The 23,691-nt window shown below is 47.3% G+C and overlaps 1 protein-coding gene across 2 annotated transcripts in view; it reads left to right on the top strand.

Annotated features, from left to right (window-relative positions):
• The window catches only part of LOC122939272 (dynein axonemal assembly factor 9-like), an 82,236-nt gene that overhangs the window by 10,102 nt on the left and 48,443 nt on the right, over positions 1-23,691 (top strand). For both annotated transcript variants that reach the window (XM_044295345.1, XM_044295352.1), the window contains exons 2-12: positions 4,887-4,966; positions 5,175-5,294; positions 5,380-5,504; positions 5,618-5,714; positions 6,392-6,498; positions 6,828-6,905; positions 8,368-8,466; positions 9,352-9,407; positions 14,904-15,039; positions 16,809-16,890; positions 17,295-17,331. In XM_044295345.1, coding sequence (XP_044151280.1) covers positions 4,887-4,966; positions 5,175-5,294; positions 5,380-5,504; positions 5,618-5,714; positions 6,392-6,498; positions 6,828-6,905; positions 8,368-8,466; positions 9,352-9,407; positions 14,904-15,039; positions 16,809-16,890; positions 17,295-17,331 — 1,017 coding nt within the window. The remainder of the gene's footprint in view (positions 1-4,886; positions 4,967-5,174; positions 5,295-5,379; positions 5,505-5,617; positions 5,715-6,391; positions 6,499-6,827; positions 6,906-8,367; positions 8,467-9,351; positions 9,408-14,903; positions 15,040-16,808; positions 16,891-17,294; positions 17,332-23,691) is intronic.

Consider the following 23,691-nt stretch of genomic DNA (forward strand, 5'->3'; position numbering starts at 1 on the left):
AAAAGGGCTTTTTCATGCTCTAGCAAAGCAGGTAAATCATTGTCCAGAATAGATCTTGTATTGATTAACAGTAAATACGTGAAACTTATAAAGCGAATGAAATATGAAACAAGGTCAATATCAGATCACTCTCCGATACTAATTGAACTATGTCTATCTCAGGAAAGATATATACCAAAATCTCCCTTTAGATTAAATCCCTATTGGTTATCAGTTATAAAGACGCATGAAGCAATTCGAAATGACATAGGCCGATTCTGGGATATTAATTACAGCTCAACAAAAATTCAAGTAGTATGGGACACCTATAAGGCGTATATGAGGGGATTGATGGTTAGTAATATCACGTACCTTAGAAAGGAATATGGAAAAAAACAGAAAAATCTAGAAGAACACGTAGTGTTGGCGACAGAATCCTTCCAGATGCATAAGACGGAGAAGAATAGGGAAAATATGCAAAGAGCCACACAAATATATGCTAAGTTTTTATTGGATAAGGCCCAACAGAACCTTTTTTTTAAGGGGCAAAAATACTTTACAGAGTCAGGGCGACCTGGTAAACTCCTCGCTAGAGTAATCTCCAATCAACAACCTAAAAAACATATAGATAAGGTTCGATTGAGTGATGGTAGGATAGTCACTTCACAGGGCCTGGTGGAGAAGGCTTTTCTTGACTACTTTGTTGATTTGTATAAAGCTGACTCCAACATTACAGATGATAAGATAGATCTTTATTTAGATAGGATCAAGTTTCCAACAATTACCGAGATGCAAAGGAAAGCACTAGAAATGGAGGTCTCAATTCAGGAACTTGAGGGAGCTATTAAATTATGCTCAACTAACTCCACCCCTGGCTCAGACGGGCTTCCATATGAATTCTATAGTAAATATGAGGACTGTATTCTTCCCAGACTATTGGAGGTCTTTGCTGAATCAACAGAGGAGGGGATGCTTCCAGACTCAATGATGGAGGCCATAATAATATTAATTCCAAAAAAAGGCAAGGACCCTTTAGATTTAGAATCCTATAGACCAATTTCACTGCTTAATGCAGATGTAAAGCTTCTTGCGAGGGTCCTGGCCACAAGGCTCTCTAGGGTCATTTCCTCCATTGTGCATCCTGATCAGAGTGGCTTTATACAAAACAAGGGTACACACCATAATTTACACCGACTCTTCTCTAATATCCATGCCCCGGGGGGGACTGCCCGCTCCATCCTGTCATTGGATGCTTCTAAGGCCTTTGACAGGGTGGAGTGGCGCTTCCTCTGGAAGGTTCTTGCTAAGATGGGCTTTGGGGAAAAATTTATACGTACTCTTAGGCTGTTGTATAGATCCCCAAGGGCAAAACTGAGTCTCAATGGAATTCTGAGTAGTAGTATTGATCTAAACAGAGGCACCCGACAGGGTTGCCCATTATCTCCCCTGTTATTCGATATTTATATCGAGCCCCTTGCGTTGGCCATTAGGCAGGATGACCAGATTAAAGGATTTGGTACCCTAGGAACACAGGACCGCATCTCACTATATGCAGATGACATCCTGTTTTTTATAGATCATACGGAAATCATTCTTCCTAGGATTATTCAAATGGTTAACGCATTTGGTGAGGTATCTGGTCTCCGAATAAACTGGGCAAAAACTAGTCTGCTCCCAATAGATCCCCTGCCACAAAAGGAGGTTCCTGCTACACAGTTGGATATTGTTGATACTATTCAATACTTGGGTTTGACTATATCGCCTCGGGTTGAAAATTTTGTACAACTCAATCTGATCCCCATAATGGTAAAGATCAGAGCTAAAATAGGAATCTGGCTGAAACTTCCCCTATCCAGAGCTGATCGAGTTTCACTAGTTAAAATGGTGATACTACCACAATTTCTTTATGTGCTCAGGAATACACCTATTTGGATACAAGACAAACATTTTAAACTCATGGAAAGAATAATTAATGATTTAATATGGGGAAGAAAGCGAGTGCGAATTAAGCTGGAATACTTGTATAAATGAGTGGAGTGGGGGGGTTTAAATCTCCCCTACTTTAAAGGGTACTTTATTGCAGCCCAGCTATTGAGGTGCTTATGAATCAGAGGACAGTGCACTCCTGGGGAAGCTGGTAACTAGCCACGCTCATAACAATATTTTTACCTTGTTGGAATCCGGGCTTTTGAAGAGCTATGAGCGAGGCTATAAAGAGACTATAAATCTACTCCTGAAAGTGTGGGGTACAACTAGGACATGGTTGAAGGTTAGGGGTTCACTCACATTTACGCCTCTTTGGCATAATTTCTATTTACATAGGTTAGATGATATTGCAGCTGACACTTTTTGGCAGAAGAATAAAATATTATATATTTCACAGGTAGTTAAAGATAGAGAAATTAAATCCTTTAGAGAAATGACACATAATATAAGAAATCTCTCATGGTTTAGGTATTTTCAATTGCGATCTGTACTATCCAGTTTGGACGATAAACGTCTGCTGGAAATAGATAATTTATCTTTTTTGAATGATTGGGTAGGGGGTACACCTTCTAGAATAAAGATTTCCAATATATATAAGTTATTAATTAAGGCACGGTTTAGCGATACACAATCACCAGGACAAAAAGCATGGGAAGCGGACTGCCCGCACTTGCGAGTAGAAGGGTGGGAGAATATTTTTGGGAATCTGACTTCAGTATCCCAGAACTTTAACCATGTCCTAATACAATTTTACATTTCCCATAGACTATACATTACTCCCCTATGGATGAATAAATGCGGGTTGAGAGCCACATCTAACTGCCCCAAATGTGATATTGTAGGAGCAGACTTCCTCCACATGGTTTGGACTTGTCCAGAACTTGTAAAATACTGGAATAGTATTAATAATTGTATTATCCATAAACTAAAAATTCGAATTCCTTTTGAACCTCATGTATTCGTGCTTAACGACTTTTCCAAATTAAAAAATCACAAGTATCAAAAGATCTTTCTGAGCAGAATATTGATGTTGGCTAGAGTTCTGATCAGGCGGACCTGGTTTGCCCGATCCACTCCAGACATAAATATATGGATAAATTTAACTGATAAGGTAAAAAATTACGAGAAAATCATATATAAACGGAGGGAAGTTGAGGACCAGTGGAATAGGATATGGGGTGGCTGGAAGATTGACTAACTGAGGTCATGTTGGTTTGTTTATGGGGGTCCTACCTTGACGCACCACAGACTAGGGGGGAGGGAGGGGAGGGTTTTTTATAAATGCAACTAAAAGATGAACTAACTATATTTATATTTATCTACATTTGGTTGGGTCATTAATAATTGAGGGGTTGTAAAAAATTTTGCTGTTAATGTTTTGTAATTTTCCCAATAAACTTTAAAAATTAAAAAAAAAAAAAAAAAAAAAAAAGTGCAGGGAGTGGGGGGGATACTGCTGAATGAGGGGACCTGGGGGGGAAGAAACAGATTAGGGGATGTCATCGGCTACAACTGTGGATTGAGAAACTGATGCAGCTCAAGAGAAGTCTTGAAGATGGGAGTGAGAGGTTAAAGGGTTAACCCATATAATGCCCCCCCCCCCCCAATGACCAGGCCCCTTGTATCTCTTATACTTACCCGCTCCGGATTCCTGCACGGCCAATGCTGCAACTGCCTGTCAGTTGGATCAAAACATCCAGCCAATAGGATGCCGCGACGGGGACGAGCCTCCATAGCGTCACCCAAGATGGTGGAGGCATAAGTGCACTAACTGGAGCAGGCTGGAGGCACAAGTGCACTGACGGGCACAGGGTGGAGGTGTGGGTATAGCGGCTGGACAGATGGACGGCTGCTGCAGGGTCTGACGGGAGCCTCTTCATAGTGATAGAGTGGATAACTCTGTCCTGGCACCACCGCTCAGCATCGTGGCTCGCACAGCGTGCCCTGCGCCATTCTTGTCACTTGCTGATAACAATCCTGTATTGTCCTGGACAACAGTATTGTATCTGTAGTGACGGCGCCGCGCTGTGCGGTCAGACTACGCCGGAATATTTCGGGCTGTGGCCGAGACCAATTTATTGACTAAAGACAAAAATAGTTAAAAGAGGGACAGTAATGTTTTCTGCCCCCTTCCCCGGTCCGAGGACCGTCTTGTAAAGGGATGGCATGTCTCCAGGTCCTAGCTCTGTGACCCCTGCTGATCCAGGGCGTCGCTGTGGTGGTCCCAGAGGTCAGACCCTCTCGGATCAATGATTTATAAGATGGGAGTACCCCTCCGCACAGGACAGGGCAGATAAGTGTGTGATGGTAGGGCCTGCACTGAACGTTAGGGTCCCGTGCCCCCCTGTGAGCACTGCGCTCTCTTCATAGTCCATGGGACTGCTGGAGATGGCTGTGTACAGCGCTTGGCGGTCTCTAATGGAGTGGCAGTGCACATGCTCGAACTGCCGATCTATTAATGCGAGGGCGCCCCGTTCTTGTGATGTGTGGGCGTCCCAGCGGTCATACCCCCCATTGTTCAGATACCTGTGAAAAACGTAAAAGATCAACTCTTTTGAAGGGGTTTTCCACAATTTTAATATTGATGCGCTATCCTCTGGATCTGATCGGTGGGGACCGCCGCTGATCAGCCGTAAGAAGGGAAGGCGCTCACAGCGTGCAGGTGCCGTCTCTCTTCCTGCTTGGTGCTATGTCTATGGCAAAGCAGCGGTGCCGGGTATTGGACCCCCGCCGATCAGATACTGAGGACCTATCCTGAGGATAGAAGCCCGGAGACCCCCTTTAGTTCCCGACTGTCGGATCAGCCCAGACATCCCCCCCCCCCCCCCCCTGCGAGCTCTGCGGCGGCGGCCATCTTTCCCTGTGCTGTGATCGCCTGCTATGTGTGTACATCCAGTAACAGAGTTCCCTTATATCTTCAGCTGCAGTCGTCTGAGGAAAATACAAGAAATTCTCTCAAAATCCAGCAAATCCTCTCCAGATGGCATCCTGTGTATCCTAGGTAAGGGGGCGAAATGAACGTTGTACCTGCTGGTATTGTAGAAGGGGGGTACACGGGGTGGCACTGGGGTATGTGCCGATTGCTTGTGATAGCGGGGCTAGCGGGTGCATGGGTCCGCTATGTGTAGTGAGGCGATACAGGGTGGCTATGTGGGCTGCACCTCTTGTTTTGAGCCCCCGACCTCCATTGTCCTACCCTTGGTCTCCAGGAATTGACAGCCGCTACAATGAAGGATGCAGGGAGCTGGCCAATTACCTGCTCTTTGACTTGTACAGCCAGAGAAGCATGGAGTTTGAGAAGACGGCCTTTCCAGAAGAAGTTCTTGATGGTGAGACGACGGGAAGTCACTCGGGGGGTCTCGTCTTTCTGGAGATGATTGTAGTGACCTTATCTTTGTGGATTCTTTCTTGCAGATGTCATAATCCTGATAAAGTCAGACGGCGTCCGCCTGTACTGTAATCCTGTGAACTACTCCTACCTGCTACCGTACGTCAGCTGCTGGAGGAACCTGCATGTCCACTGTATGACCCCGAGCGAGGTATGAGGACTACCGTGGGCATGGAAGGCGGCCTACTTCTACTCTCCTGAAGAGCTGACAATTAGTTGCATGAAGGAGGTATTATTCAGCGTTCTGTTCTTTATTGTCCTCAGTATGAAGATGAAGAAGCAGCAGAAGAGTTTAAAATTGCAAGTTTTGTCAACATGGTGCGAGACTGCAGCCGCATCGGGATTCCTTACAGCTCCCAAGGTCAGCAGTAATACAGTCCAGCGTCCCTCTCAGGACTGTCCAGCTGGTGGTCCAGACAGAATAGAGTATCAGTACTATGAGTGAGCCAGCTTATACTGCCAGCACAGTGCATACCCGACTGCTGGGACCCCTACTGGAAAGAAGTTCATCATCTCTACAGAGACAACAGCCATGCTGTTCCCATTGAAGTCAATGGAAGTGGTGACCTTAGTCCACTGTCTGCTTCAGGCACAAAAGCTATTACTGATTGGTGGAGACCTGGGGGTCAGACCCCCACCGATCAGCTAAGGATAGGCCATCACTTAAAAGGTGGACAACCCCTATAACTCCAACTCTGCCCTAGACCATGAGGTAGCCAGGCATTAACTGCTAGTGGACTTGACTCCCTTATATCCCCGAAAAACCCCTTTAATGTCTGCTTCTCTCTTGGTGTAGGGTAGTGGAGGGGTCAATGCTTGCCTGCCTATCAGTCTAGGGCAGTGAAGGGGTTATTGCCCACTTCCCTGCTGGTCTAGGGTAATGGAGGGGTTAGTACCCGCTTCCCAGGAAGTCTAGGATAGAGGAAGGGGTCAGGGAACCTTAAATGTGGTCTGAACACTGGTAGTTGATTTGCTGGGACTCCTGGGGCTATAACCCTGCATCCACAGTGTCACAATTTCCCCACGTCTCACCCTCAGGTCACCTGCAGACCTTCGACATGTTCATAGTGGAGAAGTGGCCGATCGTGCAGGCGTTTGCCTTAGAAGGCATCGGAGGCGGTGGTTTCTTCACAATGAAGTACGAGGTACGTGAGAGAGACCGAGGCTCCTGTTCCTTTAGCATTGTGGCACCGTGCTCGGCTGCTGACTGCCTCCCTCATAAACTTTCCATGTCCTCCTCTGTTCACTGTGTGTGGGTGGTAGGAGGGTGGGGACAACATGGACAGTTGGTGCTTTAGATCCAATGTTAGGAGGAGACGGAAGACTACTGTCCCCAGCCTCCTGCCGTCGGGGTAAGGCGTTGTGGTGTATTGTGGCCTGTTGTTCACCACCCCGGGTGGAGGCCGGTACTGACTAAGGCTGCGTTATGTGCCATGCTCATAGCCTAGGTGTCACGTCCCTGTGTGTCTTACAGCTAATGGACGTGAGCGAGTCTCTGTGGAAGGTGTACAGCATCATGGACCCCGTGTCACTAGAGGCACTGCTAATGGAGGTACGTTTGGTTTCTACATTCATAGAACATTCCTTTTTAACAAAAACCCAAGAAATATTAGTTCTTACATTTTTATAAATGATGTTTGTCCTTGGCGACGATGTTTTCTAGACTCGCATACCAGCAGCCCTTCATGTTATTGTCAGGTTAAAGGGGTACTCCAGAAGTTTAGCATTGATGATCTATCTTCAGGAGAGGCTGTCCGTATCAGATCGGTGCGGATCCGTCCATTGTATGGTAAATGCAAAGCTGCAGACATTGAAGTGAATGGGAGCAGCGCTGCAGATACCGCACGATGGACGCAGCTGCGGAGTTCCCGCAACGGTGCTGCTCTGAAACGGCTGATCAGCAGGGATGCGAGATGTTGGATCTCCGCCAGATATGAGGATAGGCAATCAGTATTACAATCCTGAAATATCCCTTTAAAACAGCATCTCTAGGGTATAATTCTAGTGGTAAGATGTCACCGTTGTCTCTTATTTTCTTCTACATTTCTGGGGCGTCGCACGTGGCATCCATTCACATTCCCCCCAAAACATATGAAGTAAAGTTCTGAAAGTGACGAGACAAATTCCTGCCGTTCTCTACCCGCTTATTACACCTGGCAGTATGGATGGAATCTAGTCAGTTACAGCCATGTGATGTGCCATTACTGCCTCTGTCCGGCATGCTTGTCATCTGCACATTAGTCAGGTATCTGGACATCCATCATCATGTGTAAATACCGGTTGCACATGGTTTGATTTATGGGCAGGCGTGGATGTGCATGGGGAATCAGAGATGTCCCGTGACCTTTGTTGGCAAAAACGAAAAAATTTCCTGTGTCCTTAATGCATAAATTATATTCCTCACGTTGTACTTATTCAGAGTTACGGCATGTGTTCTACTCCAGAGCTGAAATCACAGTGCTGCTGGTTTTCATTGGAACTAGTCGGCGAGCTTAAAGGGTTATTCTCCGGGGAGATCATTTTAAATAGAAATTGGGGCAGAAATAAGAAATGGTGCGCACTCACTTTAATAATTCCTTGCTGCTTCGCTCCTCCTTTACTTCCGCTTCTCAGACTCAAGGCGCCAAAAACGGCTTGACCTGCCAGATCAGCCAATCGCCAGCTGCACCGGTGAGCCGCCTCAGCCAGTGATTGGCCAGGCCACGTCGTTGCCAGCGTGCTGAGCCAGAGGCGAGGTAGTGGACAGCACAGGGGATCGGTACGGTGAGTGCACACCGTTTGTTGTTTTGCCCTGTGTAACCTCACCGGAATACCCCGTTAATAACTGTTATAACAGGTTTGAGGAGCTCCTATGATGCAGTAGATTTCCCTACATCAGATGCAGTGGTGCACAGACCAGGTTATAGGTCACCAAGCTCTGTGCAGACACTGAACCAGCAGGGAATGCCCGGAGATGTATAGGAAGACTGCTGCGGTGTTCAGTGTGGGACTAACCCCTATGGGTTTTCCTCCAGGATCTGGTAACATTTCAGCACCAGTGGAGCGGCTTCCTGTCAAACTTTGAGACTGAAATTCCGTTCCTCCTGGAGTTGTCGGAGTCACAGGCGGGGGAGGTAAGTGGTTATCTCGCGTATTAGATGTTTTATAGTCCTGCACTTCTCAATGAGCAATCCCTTTAAGATTGGGGCTTCAAGCATATGGTTGGGCTACATACGACTGCAAAAGAAACATACCATAGCCGGCTCTATTCGATTTTATATATATTTAATTTTTTTGTGCTAAGTTATTGCTTCCTACAAGAATTAGTCACCTGCACAGAGGCCCACCATGGCAGAAGACAAGGGGGGAGATTTATAATCAACCTGCGCCTAAAAAGTCGCAAACATGCATTGAAAAAAAATAAGAAAAAATGCAAGTGGTATTTTTACGCCACCCTGCCCCTTTTCAAAAAGGGGGCGTGGCAAAGACAGGAATGGGGCGTGGCCACCCGCAGCGACAGATTTATCTGGCGTACATGAGCACAGAAATCTACGACTGCTCAGAACTGCTGTAGACTTCTTTTTAGGCGCACGGACTGTCGGAGAATAAGCCTAATTTATAACAAAGCCCGCTCCTAGTAACTTAGGCGTGTCCTCCAGCAGTGCAGGAGATGTCAAGGCCGACGAAGGCCGACGCAGAAAACGTCATTCCTGGCGCACCAGTTTTGTGAAACCTCCCCCTAACGGTCCCACAGGCTACATACACATACAGACGCTTGGGCATGAGACCTTTCACGTAGTTCTGTGACTATCTGATGATGCGCAGGATTTAACAATTTGCCATCTGGTTCCTCCTGTTGTATCGACGAGTTATTTTTATGCTTTATTGTAGAGGATTATTATAGCGTGTGAAGGTTATCAAGATGTGACTCATCTGAAGCATCATTGTAGTGAATCGATTACCTGATAGTAAATGATATGAATTCTTATAAGACTGTGTCATCTCTTGTTATCCTGCAGCCGTTCAGGAGTTACTTCACCCACGGGATGCTCTCCAGCCATATCGCAGATAACAGGTTTGTCTGTCTCATTTTTGGAATTCTCTGTCTTTCTGAACCATCTCTGTTATTATCATTCCTAAGTTATATGCTGAGGGCTCCGGATGGAGGAAACAGTTACTGTACTACAAGAATACCCCTGTGTACAATAATGTTTTCACTGTAATACTGCCCCATGTACAAGACTGGAACTACTGGATCACTGTTTCCTAAGTACAAGATTATGACTACTATAATACTGCCTCCTATGTACAAGAATATAACTACTATAATACTGCTCCTGTGTACAAGAATATAACTACTATAATACTGCTCCTATGTACAGGAATATAACTACTATAATACTGCTCCTATGTACAAGAATATAACTACTATAATACTACCTCCTATGTACAAGAATATAACTACTATAATACTGCCTCCTATGTACAAGAATATAACTACTATAATACTGCTCCTATGTACAAGAATATAACTACTATAATACTGCTCCTATGTACAAGAATATAACTACTATAATACTGCCTCCTATGTACAAGAATATAACTACTATAATACTGCCTCCTATGTACAAGAATATAACTACTATAATACTGCCTCCTATGTACAAGAATATAACTACTATAATACTGCTCCTATGTACAAGAATATAACTACTATAATACTGCTCCTGTGTACAAGAATATAACTACTATAATACTGCCTCCTATGTACAAGAATATAACTACTATAATACTGCTCCTATGTACAAGAATATAACTACTATAATACTGCTCCTGTGTACAAGAATATAACTACTATAATACTGCTCCTGTGTACAAGAATATAACTACTATAATACTGCTCCTATGTACAAGAATATAACTACTATAATACTGCCTCCTGTGTACAAGAATATAACTACTATAATACTGCTCCTATGTACAAGAATATAACTACTATAATACTGCTCCTATGTACAAGAATATAACTACTATAATACTGCCTCCTGTGTACAAGAATATAACTACTATAATACTGCCTCCTGTGTACAAGAATATAACTACTATAATACTGCTCCTATGTACAAGAATATAACTACTATAATACTGCTCCTATGTACAAGAATATAACTACTATAATACTGCTCCTATGTACAAGAATATAACTACTATAATACTGCCTCCTGTGTACAAGAATATAACTACTATAATACTGCTCCTATGTACAAGAATATAACCACTATAATACTGCTCCTATGTACAAGAATATAACTACTATAATACTGCTCCTATGTACAAGAATATAACTACTATAATACTGCTCCTATGTACAAGAATATAACTACTATAATACTGCCTCCTATGTACAAGAATATAACTACTATAATACTGCTCCTATGTACAAGAATATAACTACTATAATACTGCCTCCTGTGTACAAGAATATAACTACTATAATACTGCTCCTATGTACAAGAATATAACTACTATAATACTGCTCCTATGTACAAGAATATAACTACTATAATACTGCTCCTATGTACAAGAATATAACTACTATAATACTGCTCCTATGTACAAGAATATAACTACTATAATACTGCTCCTATGTACAAGAATATAACTACTATAATACTGCTCTCTATGTACAAGAATATAACTACTATAATACTGCTCCTATGTACAAGAATATAACTTACTATAATACTGCTCCTATGTACAAGAATATAACTACTATAATACTGCTCCTATGTACAAGAATATAACTTACTATAATACTGCCTCCTATGTACAAGAATATAACTACTATAATACTGCCTGCTATGTACAAGAATATAACTACTATAATACTGCTCCTATGTACAGGAATATAACTACTATAATACTGCCTCCTATGTACAAAAATATAACTACTATAATACTGCTCCTATATACAGGAATATAACTACTATAATACTGCCTCATATGTACAAGAATATAACTCCCTTAAAGAACCACTCCCAGAAAAAAAAAAAAAATTCTGACCTGTTAGGAAAGTACATGATGTAAACTGCAGTGAAGGAAATCTTCTTACCAGTGACTGTATTTGTGAGTTATAACCTCCCTTCTGATGCTCAGGTGTGTTGTGACCAGCACTCTAATCTCTAACTGAAACCAGACAGGAAGTCAGTTACTTCTATTTTTATTTCTATGACACGGACATGGAGGCTCCTATAGGAATACATAGAGAAACTGACTTCCTGTCCACACATACGATGTATGACACAGCTGAGGATCAGAAGGGAGGTTATCACTCACAAATACAGTTACTGATAAGAAGATTTCCTTCACTGCAGTTTACATAATGCACCTTTCTAACAGCTCAGAGTATAATTGGATTTTTCTACTTACCGTAAAATCCTTTTCTCGTTCAATTCATTGGTGGACACAGCACCATGGGTCTACGCCCAGCTACCACTAGGAGGCGACACTAGATATAAAAAAGGTTGGCTCCGCCCAGGTGGGCTGTACCCTCTCCACAGACACTAGGCTAATCAGTTTGTACCAATAGATGTAGGAGAGAGAAACAAAAGCGAAGAACCAACATGTCCGGGACCAGGTAAGGAAAGAAGAACAACAGCCCGGTGACAGAAAGAGAAATGAAAACAATGGGTGGGAATGGGATCTGTGTCCCCCCCAATGAATTGAACGAGAAAGGGATTTTACGGTAAGTACAAAAATCCAATTTTCTCGTTAATGTCATTGGGGGCACAGCACCATTTAGACGTCCCAAAGCAGTCCCCGAGGGTGGGAAGGAAATCTCATGCAAAAAGTTGGGCGCACAGGTGCAGGAGAACTCTGTGACCCAACAGGACCAGGAGAGGCCATAGCATGATATGGTTGGTAGAAAAATAATGAAGTGAGCCGAGAGGCTCCAGGACCAGGAAGGGTCCAAAGAAAGAAATTATGGGAGACCGCCAGTATCCCAAGGACAAGTGCCTGGGAGAAAAGGCCATATGCAAGAAAGGAACAATGGGAAACGCCCAGCTCCACCCAAGGTGGGAAAAATAAAGAAGCTAGAGGATAGGGAGCAGGGCTGGACGTCCTGCGCAAGAACAGAGAGTTGAACAAGTGCGCACTAGAGAGCCAGAGGAAGGAAGAAACAGAGAGCAGCACAACCGGAAGGCGTCTGTTGGTAATGGCCTAGCGCTCTGCATATAGAAGGATGATCCAGGAGGAGGATCTATAAGAGGACAGACCCAACAAGAAAAGTTAGACTATGAGGGAACCTGGCAGGAGAGAAAATGCCTGGGAAATAGACAGGAGCAGTCCTGAACCAAGGAAAAAACTTCCTGGAGACAAGGAAGACCCTGTGGATCACCGCTCAGCAAAAGGAAGGCGATTCCATAAGGCCTGGAAGCAAAAGAACCCGACCAGTAAGTGGACCCAGCAAGGAAAAACTCCAAATTGTCTCAAACCAAAAACATGGCCTGTCCGTGGCAAGCACCATGTGGATGCTAGGGTAGAGAGGACACAAGGAAGCACTGGAGGCTGAACGGTTGAGAGAGAGAATAGCAAAGATTCGCCATGGGAAGGGAGCAAGCCTCCTTCCACTGCAAGGCAGGTGGGGAAAAAAGAGAAACACCCTAGGAGAAGGTGGACACCCCATCCTGCCAGAGAAAGCAGTCAACCTCTGGGGGAGGAGGGGGGCCTCGGTAATGGCCAGGAAAAAGGAAGGTAAAGACATGGTTTCCACACAAAGAAGGCGAGCGAGAATCGAGCTTCAGAAAAACTGGAACAAAATATCATTGTGAAATGTAAGACTAGAGAAATCGCTGGCCTCGTGAAGTCGCAGGCCTTGGTAATACAAGTGGAGACACACTCGTCCGAGAGATATTGGAGTAGAAGAGAGAGGACTCTAAACAGCCTAAGGAGGAACAGTTCTCAAATCGAGGGAAAGCTCTATCCCAGAAGTGGCCAATATGAATGTAAATTTCAAACTGGAGCAACAAACCCCCAGGTACCAGGACCTGAACCTGGGGAGACGGGAAGAGAGGTTAGAATCTCAAGAGGGAAACAAGCCTGTGGGGATCTAGGAGGGAAAAGAACTAAACCGGGCCCAAAGAAGCATCTGTCATACAGAGCATGTGCGGTCAGAGATGCCGTGAGTAGCTTCCCCAGAGGGAACCGGCCAGCTAGATGGTGTAAGAATCATTGGGGCAGGGACTCCAAGCAGGATTACCCAGTCAGAGGGTCAAGTAGGGTCCACAGAACTGGGCCACATGAGGACAATAATTGATCAGATTATCAAAAGAAAATGTAATAACCATTGGGAAAAAAAAAACATCAGCCATGGTTAAGGTACTTTCACACTTGCGGCAGAGGATTCCTGCCAGATCCGGCAATTCGGACACAAACGGATGCATTTGTGAGATGGATCCGGATGCGTCTAACAAATGGATTGCAATACCAGATCCGTCTTTCCGGTTGTCATCCGTGGATGGCAGGGAAATCTGAAAACTGATGCGGCCTTGTCACAGCCGGAGCCAGGGACTAAAGTAGATGCCGCAGCCGAAAATGAAGCACCCTAAGCGGGCGGACACCACGGGACCTGGAGAGGGGAGGAGGGAATGCCCTGGGGGGAGGGAAGGGGGGGTTCATTGCGACCCCCATATAGAGAGAGAATGAGCCACACAGAGATCCTGGTTGCCAGGAAAAAGGCCGGAACTGGTGAGGCCTAGTCCAGGCACAAGCCAGGGACTAGAGTAATTAGAAGTCCGAGGAAGGAAGGGAGGGGACCCGATGGAGTATGGATGAATGGGAGGGAAGGAATCCCTAACTAGGGCAGGGAGCATACTCGCCATCTGGCGTCTTCAGGCGCCGCATGGTCACCCCTTCGGTAAACTCTCACTAGAGTTGGATTACCGGTACTCCACTGCAGATGCAGTAATAGGGGAATCGGTGACCAGTCAGGTACCGAGGTAAGCACCCGCAGGGGCTGCTACTAAAGTGGATTGCCACTATGAAGACCCCCTGCTGCAGGATAAAACCTGTACCTGTAAAGTAAAAAATAGAAAAAATAAAATAAAAAAGCAAAAATAATAGCAGCAAGACCTGGAGGAGAAGAGCAGGTTGTCTGCCTCCTATGGACACTAGACCAAAACTGATTAGTCTAGTGTTTGTGGAGAGGGTACAGCCCACCTGGGCGGAGCCAACCTTTTTCATATCTAGTGTCGCCTCCTAGTGGTAGCTGGGCGTATACCCATGGTGCCGTGTCCACCAATGACATTAACGAGAAAAACTTTTTGTAGGAGCGCTCCTTCAATAATATTGTTGCAGTCCATAGTCATGGTGTGCTGTTTTGATTAGAGGGTATTAAGCTGGGATTGCAGGCTGCAGAATGCAGTGAACGGCTTCCTCTGGATTTGTCTTCCATTGTTATCCCAGATGTGGTCTTGTTCCTGTTATTCCCTTTGTGCCTCTATAAGTCCAACAATCTGAATTAGTGAGAGGCATCTATTTGGTCTTTTCTAATTGTCTGATCTTCATGTAGTCCTTGTAGGCAGCCATTTGTACTGTTCGGCAGTCACTCCACCAAAGAGAACCTGAAACCTGGCAACTTTATATTCCCATCCGAAGGTCACCTGGTCAGGAACACGGGGCCTGGAGGCAGCACAGCCAAACACCTGGTAAGGAGCAAGCAATCTGTAATGTTCCATAGCCAGTTACACTGCATAGCAACCGAGGCACATTATTTCTCTTGTACTGAGTTACATCCTGTATTATACTCCAGAGCTGCACTCACTATTCTGCTGGTGCAGTCACTGTGTACATACATTACATTACTTATCCTGTACTGATCCTGAGTTACATCCTGTATTATACTCCAGAGCTGCACTCACTATTCTGCTGGTGCAGTCACTGTGTGCATACATTACTTATCCTGTACTGATCCTGAGTTACATCCTGTATTATACTCCAGAGCTGCACTCACTATTCTGCTGGTGTGGTGGAGTCACTGTGTACATACATTACATTACCTATCCTGTACTGATCCTGAGTTACATCATGTATTATACTCCAGAGCTGCACTCACTATTCTGCTGGTGCAGTCACTGTGTACATACATTACATATCCTGTACTGATCCTGAGTTACATCCTGTATTATACTCCAGAGCTGCACTCACTATTCTGCTGGTGCAGTCACTGTGTACATACATACATTACTTATCCTGTACTGATCCTGAGTTACATCCTGTATTATACTCCAGAGCTGCACTCACTGTTCTGCTGGTGCAGTCACTGTGCACATACATTACATTACTTATCCTGTACTGATCCTGAGTTACATCTTGTAATATACCTCAGAGCTGCACTCACTATTCTGCTGGTGGAGTCACTGTGTACATACATTACATTACTTATCCTGTACTGATCCTGAGTTACATCCTGTATTATACTCCAGAGCTGCACTCACTATTCTGCTGGTGCAGTCACTGTGTACATACATTACTTATCCTATACTGATCCTGAGTTACATCCTGTATTATACTCCAGAGCTGCACTCACTATTCTGCTGGTGCAGTCACTGTGTACATACATTACATTACTTATCCTGTACTGATTCTTAGTTACATCCTGTATTATACTCCAGAGCTGCACTCACTATTCTGCTGGTGCAGTCACTGTGTACATACATTACATTACTTATCCTGTACTGATCCTGAGTTACATCCTGCATTATACTCCAGAGCTGCACTCACTATTCTGCTGGTGCAGTCACTGTGTACATACATTACATTACTTATCCTGTACTGATCCTCAGTTACATCCTGTATTATACTCCAGAGCTGCACTCACTATTCTGCTGGTGCAGTCACTGTGTACATACATTACTTGTCCTGTACTGATCCTGAGTTACATCCTGTATTATACTCCAGAGCTGCACTCACTATTCTGCTGGTGCAGTCACTGTGTACATACATTACTTGTCCTGTACTGATCCTCAGTTACATCCTGTATTATACTCCAGAGCTGCACTCACTATTCTGCTGGTGCAGTCACTGTGTACATACATTACATTACTAATCCTGTACTGATCCTCAGTTACATCCTGTATTATACTACAGAGCTGCTCTTACTAGTGTTTTGCAGCAGCAGAATAGCGAGTGCAGCTCTGGAGTATAATACAACTTGCTGAGCATCCTGTTTGACATGCAGTTCTGTCACACTTGGACATTAGTGATGTGTGTGCTGTATACATCCCCCCTCTGACAGGACATGCTGCTGTGATTCTGGCCTGTCAGTGCCGGCTCTGGTAATTACACGTTCTGTATGTGATGACTTCAGGAGTGAATATTCCTTGTGTAGACGGCAATGCTGTCCTTGTGTGTATGTGTACTGTATATACTGTGTGTGTGTAATATATATATACTCAGATCTCATTTGTATTTACAGGTGGCACAGTGCGTCTCTGCAAAGGGGCCCTTAGCCTGTTCCAGGACTTACTTTTTTGGGGCCACCCATGTTCCATATTTGGGTAGGTTCACTCTTGGCATTGCGGACTGTTAGTTGTTCAGGACTTCCTCCCACTTCTATACCATTAATGAGGGGGAAGCCCCTCTTACACTGTCCAGCGGGCATCTCTCAGGGCAGCCTACATGTAGCCACTGAGCTGCGTCCCCGGTGTCATGGCCGTCTTTCTGCACGGTCTGTGGCTTGTATAAACTGTGCTGCCGACCACAGAGCTTTGTGCCATTTCCCTCCCAGGGTAGGTTACCAGCACATTACCTTGGTAGTGACCTGGGTACTATTGGAAGGGGCGCTCTGCCCAGTCCTGACCCACAAATACCCAGCTATCAGTATCACCCTATCGAAAAGCATTGATTCATCCGGACTCACAAGACAAATGTCTTCATGACTTTCCCTTCTCTTTTATTTTAGGTTGTGACAATGAGACTCACAAGAAAAATGAGCAAATGTGAGTATCCCTGTCATGGAGTATCTGTAATTAGTGTAGTGCTGTAAGCATGGGGGCCCCCACTGCACCCACCGTGGATAAAGCTTCCACACCCATCAAGGGGGCCCCCACTGCACCGACTGGGGATAAAGCTTCCACACCCATCAAGGGGGCCCCCACTGCACCCACCGTGGATAAAGCTTTCACACCCATCAAGGGGGCCCCCACTGCACCCACCGTGGATAAAGCTTTCACACCCATCAAGGGGGCCCCCACTGCACTGACCGTGGATAAAGCTTCCACACCCATCAAGGGGGCCCCCACTGCACTGACCGTGGATAAAGCTTCCACACCCATCAAGGGGGCCCCCACTGCACCGACTGTGGATAAAGCATCCACACCCATAAAGGAGGGGGCCCCCACTGCACCGACTGTGAATAAAGCTTCCACACCCATCAAGGGGGCCCCCACTGCACTGACCGTGGATAAAGCTTCCACACCCATCAAGGGGGCCCCCACTGCACCGACTGTGGATAAAGCATCCACACCCATCAAGGGGGGCTCCCACTGCACCGACTGTGGATAAAGCATCCACACCCATAAAGGAGGGGGCCCCCACTGCACCGACTGTGGATAAAGCTTCCACACCCATCAAGGGGGCCCCCACTGCACTGACCATGGATAAAGCATCCACACCCATCAAGGGGGGCCCCCACTGCACCCACCGTGGATAAAGCTTTCACACCCATAAAGGAGGGGGCCCCCACTGCACCGACTGTGGATAAAGCATCCACACCCATAAAGGAGGGGGCCCCCACTGCACCGACTGTGGATAAAGCTTCCACACCCATCAAGGGGGCCCCCACTGCACTGACCACGGATAAAGCTTCCACACCCATCAAGGGGGCCCCCACGGCACTGACCACGGATAAAGCATCCACACCCATCAAGGGGGCCCCCACTGCACTGACCATGGATAAAGCATCCACACCCATCAAGGGGGCCCCCACTGCACTGACCATGGATAAAGATTCCCCACTGATCAAGGGGGCCCCCACTGCACCGACTGTGGATAAAGCTTCCAAACCCATCAAGGGGGGGCCCCCATCGCACTGACCACGGATAAAGCCTCCACACCCATCCCAGATTTTGCTGTATGCTCTGAGTTGGCTTCCTCTTATGTCCTATACATTTTTCCAGCTGGACACAGCATAGGGAATACGCTCCTGATGTCTGCAGTACTGAACTGCTGGCACCTGGAGCAAGGACCTGGTCTGAGCACTCTCCAAAGGATAAGTTCCTGCGTCCTGCCTCTCCGTTCATTCTCTGTGGGGCTAGAGATAGCCAAGTGCTGTACTGGGCTATTTCCAGTGGCCCCATAAAAAAATGAAGGGAGTCGCAGGGTGCATGCTCCACTCTTGATGGAGTACATGAAGACGGGGGAACGGAGCCCCACATTCTCAGGATTAGAGGGGGTCCCAATGGTCAAAACGTCCCACTGTCCACCGATCAGTTAGTTATCCGATATCCTAAATTGAAAACTTGGCACATCCCCTTTAGGGCAGTCTATTGTAATAAGCAGTACTAGAGTAAGTGAGTAAGAAGTCCCAGGAAGGAGCGCCTCCTGCTGGGGAGGATCCAGCAGCACTGAAATCACTGGCATATCCAGTAACATTCTGCTTTGGAAACATGTATTCAGCTAGGGTTGGGTGATATCAAAAATATTCTCACGATAACAATATTAGGAAATTTATCGTGATAACGATATATATCGCGATAAATACCCTTTTAAAAGAAAAAAACACTTGGGGCAACAAGGAGACGTTATACTGTATGGGGGCAGCCACAAGGAGACATTATACCGTATAGAGGCAGCCACAAGGAGACGTTATACTGTATGGGGGCAGCCACAAGGAGACGTTATACTGTATGGGGGCAGCCGCAAGGAGACGTTATACTGTATGGGGGCAGCCGCAAGGAGACGTTATACTGTATGGGGGCAGCCACAAGGAGACGTTATACTGTATGGGGGCAGCCGCAAGGAGACGTTATACTGTATGGGGGCAGCCGCAAGGAGACGTTATACTGTATGGGGGCAGCCACAAGGAGACGTTATACTGTATGGGGGCAGCCACAAGGAGACGTTATGCCGTATGGGGGCAGCCGCAAGGAGACGTTATACTGTATGGGGGCAGCCACAAGGAGACGTTATACTGTATGGGGGCAGCCACAAGGAGACGTTATACTGTATGGGGGCAGCCACAAGGAGACGTTATACTGTATGGGGGCAGCCACAAGGAGACATTATACCGTATAGAGGCAGCCACAAGGAGACGTTATACTGTATGGGGGCAGCCACAAGGAGACATTATACTGAATGGGGGCAGCCACAAGGAGACATTATACCGTATAGAGGCAGCCACAAGGAGACGTTATACTGTATGGGGGCAGCCACAAGGAGACATTATACCGTATAGAGCAGGGGTGCACAACCTGCGGCCCGGGGGCCACATGCGGCCCTTGATACCATTCTGTGCGGCCCCCAACCATCTGGTAACAGACATGTATGCCTATGTCTTGTGGCTGCTCATATGTAGTTTTCAGGTATTTCTCCCATTAGAGGGGAGTACTGGAAGTGTAACTAGACATTAATGGTATATAATGTGTGTTCAATATGCCATAAGTACAATATTTCAGTTGTTAATACACCTTTAAATTTTCATTTCGGCCCTCGTCATTGGTTTAGTCTGGCAATGTGGCCCCCAACCAGGAAACGTTGTGCACCCCTGGTATAGAGGCAGCCACAAGGAGACGTTACACTGTATGGGGGCAGCCACAAGGAGATGTTATACTGTATGGGGGCAGCCACAAGGAGATGTTATATCTTCTTGTTGGTCATGTCATATATAGGGGAGGGACTCGTGAGGACTCGTGGTGACTCATTCCCTGATGCCTGCTATTTCAGTGTGCAGTAGTGCGGTGCAGCTTGCAGGCAGTAAGGGGTAGGCCAGAGTCAGACAGGGCCACAGTAGAAGACATCCATGGTCACCGTCATAGACGGACATTACACCTTTATTCACTTGGGTTGGGGCCGGCTGTAACATATATTAGGGTCTCTCTCTCCACTTGCAGGCGAAGTTGTGAACTCTGTAGGGGTCGGACTCGGAGTAACTTGAAAGACTTTCCTGCCACTCGCTCCTGTACTAGAGTAAGTGAGTAAGAAGTCCCAGGAAGGAGCGCCTCCTGCTGGGGAGGATCCAGCAGCACTGAAATCACGGACATATCAAGTAACATTCTGCTTTAGAAACATGTATTCAGCTAGGGTTGGGCGATATCAAAAATATTCTCACGATAACAATATTAGGAAATTTATCGCGATAAATACCCTTTTAAAAGAAAAAACACTTGGGGCAACAAGGAGACATTACTGAATGGGGGCAATCACAAGGAGACGTTATACTGTATGGGGGCAGCCACAAGGAGACGTTATACTGTATGGGGGCAACAAGGAGACATAACTAAATGGGGGCAATCACAAGGAGACGTTATACTGTATGGGGGCAGCCACAAGGAGACGTTATACTGTATAGGGGCAGCCACAAGGAGACGTTATACTGTATGGGGGCAGCCACAAGGAGACGTTATACTGTATGGGGGCAGCCACAAGGAGACGTTATACTGTATGGGGGCAGCCACAAGGAGACGTTATACTGTATGGGGGCAACAAGGAGACGTTATGCTGTATGGGGGCAGCCACAAGGAGACGTTATGCTGTATGGGGGCAGCCACAAGGAGACGTTATGCTGTATGGGGGCAGCCACAAGGAGACGTTATGCTGTATGGGGGCCGCCACAAGGAGACGTTATGCTGTATGGGGGCCGCCACAAGGAGACGTTATGCTGTATGGGGGCAGCCACAAGGAGACGTTATACTGTATGGGGGCAGCCACAAGGAGACGTTATACTGTATGGGGGCAGCCACAAGGAGACGTTATACTGTATGGGGGCAACAAGGAGACGTTATGCTGTATGGGGGCAGCCACAAGGAGACGTTATGCTGTATGGGGGCAGCCACAAGGAGACGTTATGCTGTATGGGGGCAGCCACAAGGAGACGTTATGCTGTATGGGGGCCGCCACAAGGAGACGTTATGCTGTATGGGGGCCGCCACAAGGAGACGTTATGCTGTATGGGGGCCGCCACAAGGAGACGTTATGCTGTATGGGGGCAGCCACAAGGAGACGTTATGCTGTATGGGGGCAGCCACAAGGAGACGTTATGCTGTATGGGGGCAGCCACAAGGAGACGTTATGCTGTATGGGGGCAGCCACAAGGAGACGTTATGCTGTATGGGGGCAGCCACAAGGAGACGTTATGCTGTATGGGGGCAGCCACAAGGAGACGTTATGCTGTATGGGGGCAGCCACAAGGAGACGTTATGCTGTATGGGGGCAGCCACAAGGAGACGTTATGCTGTATGGGGGCAGCCACAAGGAGACGTTATGCTGTATGGGGGCAGCCACAAGGAGACGTTATGCTGTATGGGGGCAGCCACAAGGAGACGTTATGCTGTATGGGGGCAGCCACAAGGAGACGTTATGCTGTATGGGGGCAGCCACAAGGAGACGTTATGCTGTATGGGGGCAGCCACAAGGAGACGTTATGCTGTATGGGGGCAGCCACAAGGAGACGTTATGCTGTATGGGGGCAGCCACAAGGAGACGTTATGCTGTATGGGGGCAGCCACAAGGAGACGTTATGCTGTATGGGGGCAGCCACAAGGAGACGTTATGCCGTATGGGGGCAGCCACAAGGAGACGTTATGCCGTATGGGGGCAGCCACAAGGAGACGTTATGCCGTATGGGGGCAGCCACAAGGAGACGTTATGCCGTATGGGGGCAGCCACAAGGAGACGTTATGCCGTATGGGGGCAGCCACAAGGAGACGTTATGCCGTATGGGGGCAGCCACAAGGAGACGTTATGCCGTATGGGGGCAGCCACAAGGAGACGTTATGCCGTATGGGGGCAGCCACAAGGAGACGTTATGCCGTATGGGGGCAGCCACAAGGAGACGTTATGCCGTATGGGGGCAGCCACAAGGAGACGTTATGCCGTATGGGGGCAGCCACAAGGAGACGTTATGCCGTATGGGGGCAGCCACAAGGAGACGTTATGCCGTATGGGGGCAGCCACAAGGAGACGTTATGCCGTATGGGGGCAGCCACAAGGAGACGTTATGCCGTATGGGGGCAGCCACAAGGAGACGTTATGCCGTATGGGGGCAGCCACAAGGAGACGTTATGCCGTATGGGGGCAGCCACAAGGAGACGTTATGCCGTATGGGGGCAGCCACAAGGAGACGTTATGCCGTATGGGGGCAGCCACAAGGAGACGTTATGCCGTATGGGGGCAGCCACAAGGAGACGTTATGCCGTATGGGGGCAGCCACAAGGAGACGTTATGCCGTATGGGGGCAGCCACAAGGAGACGTTATGCCGTATGGGGGCAGCCACAAGGAGACGTTATGCCGTATGGGGGCAGCCACAAGGAGACGTTATGCCGTATGGGGGCAGCCACAAGGAGACGTTATGCCGTATGGGGGCAGCCACAAGGAGACGTTATGCCGTATGGGGGCAGCCACAAGGAGACGTTATGCCGTATGGGGGCAGCCACAAGGAGACGTTATGCCGTATGGGGGCAGCCACAAGGAGACGTTATGCCGTATGGGGGCAGCCACAAGGAGACGTTATGCCGTATGGGGGCAGCCACAAGGAGACGTTATGCCGTATGGGGGCAGCCACAAGGAGACGTTATGCCGTATGGGGGCAGCCACAAGGAGACGTTATGCCGTATGGGGGCAGCCACAAGGAGACGTTATGCCGTATGGGGGCAGCCACAAGGAGACGTTATGCCGTATGGGGGCAGCCACAAGGAGACGTTATGCCGTATGGGGGCAGCCACAAGGAGACGTTATGCCGTATGGGGGCAGCCACAAGGAGACGTTATGCCGTATGGGGGCAGCCACAAGGAGACGTTATGCCGTATGGGGGCAGCCACAAGGAGACGTTATGCCGTATGGGGGCAGCCACAAGGAGACGTTATGCCGTATGGGGGCAGCCACAAGGAGACGTTATGCCGTATGGGGGCAGCCACAAGGAGACGTTATGCCGTATGGGGGCAGCCACAAGGAGACGTTATGCTGTATGGGGGCAGCCACAAGGAGACGTTATACTGTATGGGGGCAGCCATATGGGGGCCGCCACAAGGAGACGTTATGCCGCATGGGGGCCGCCACAAGGAGACGTTATGCCGCATGGGGGCCGCCACAAGGAGACGTTATACCGCATGGGGGCCGCCACAAGGAGACGTTATACCGCATG

Source organism: Bufo gargarizans, chromosome 1 (assembly GCF_014858855.1).
Source record: "Bufo gargarizans isolate SCDJY-AF-19 chromosome 1, ASM1485885v1, whole genome shotgun sequence".
Taxonomy (NCBI): domain Eukaryota; kingdom Metazoa; phylum Chordata; class Amphibia; order Anura; family Bufonidae; genus Bufo; species Bufo gargarizans.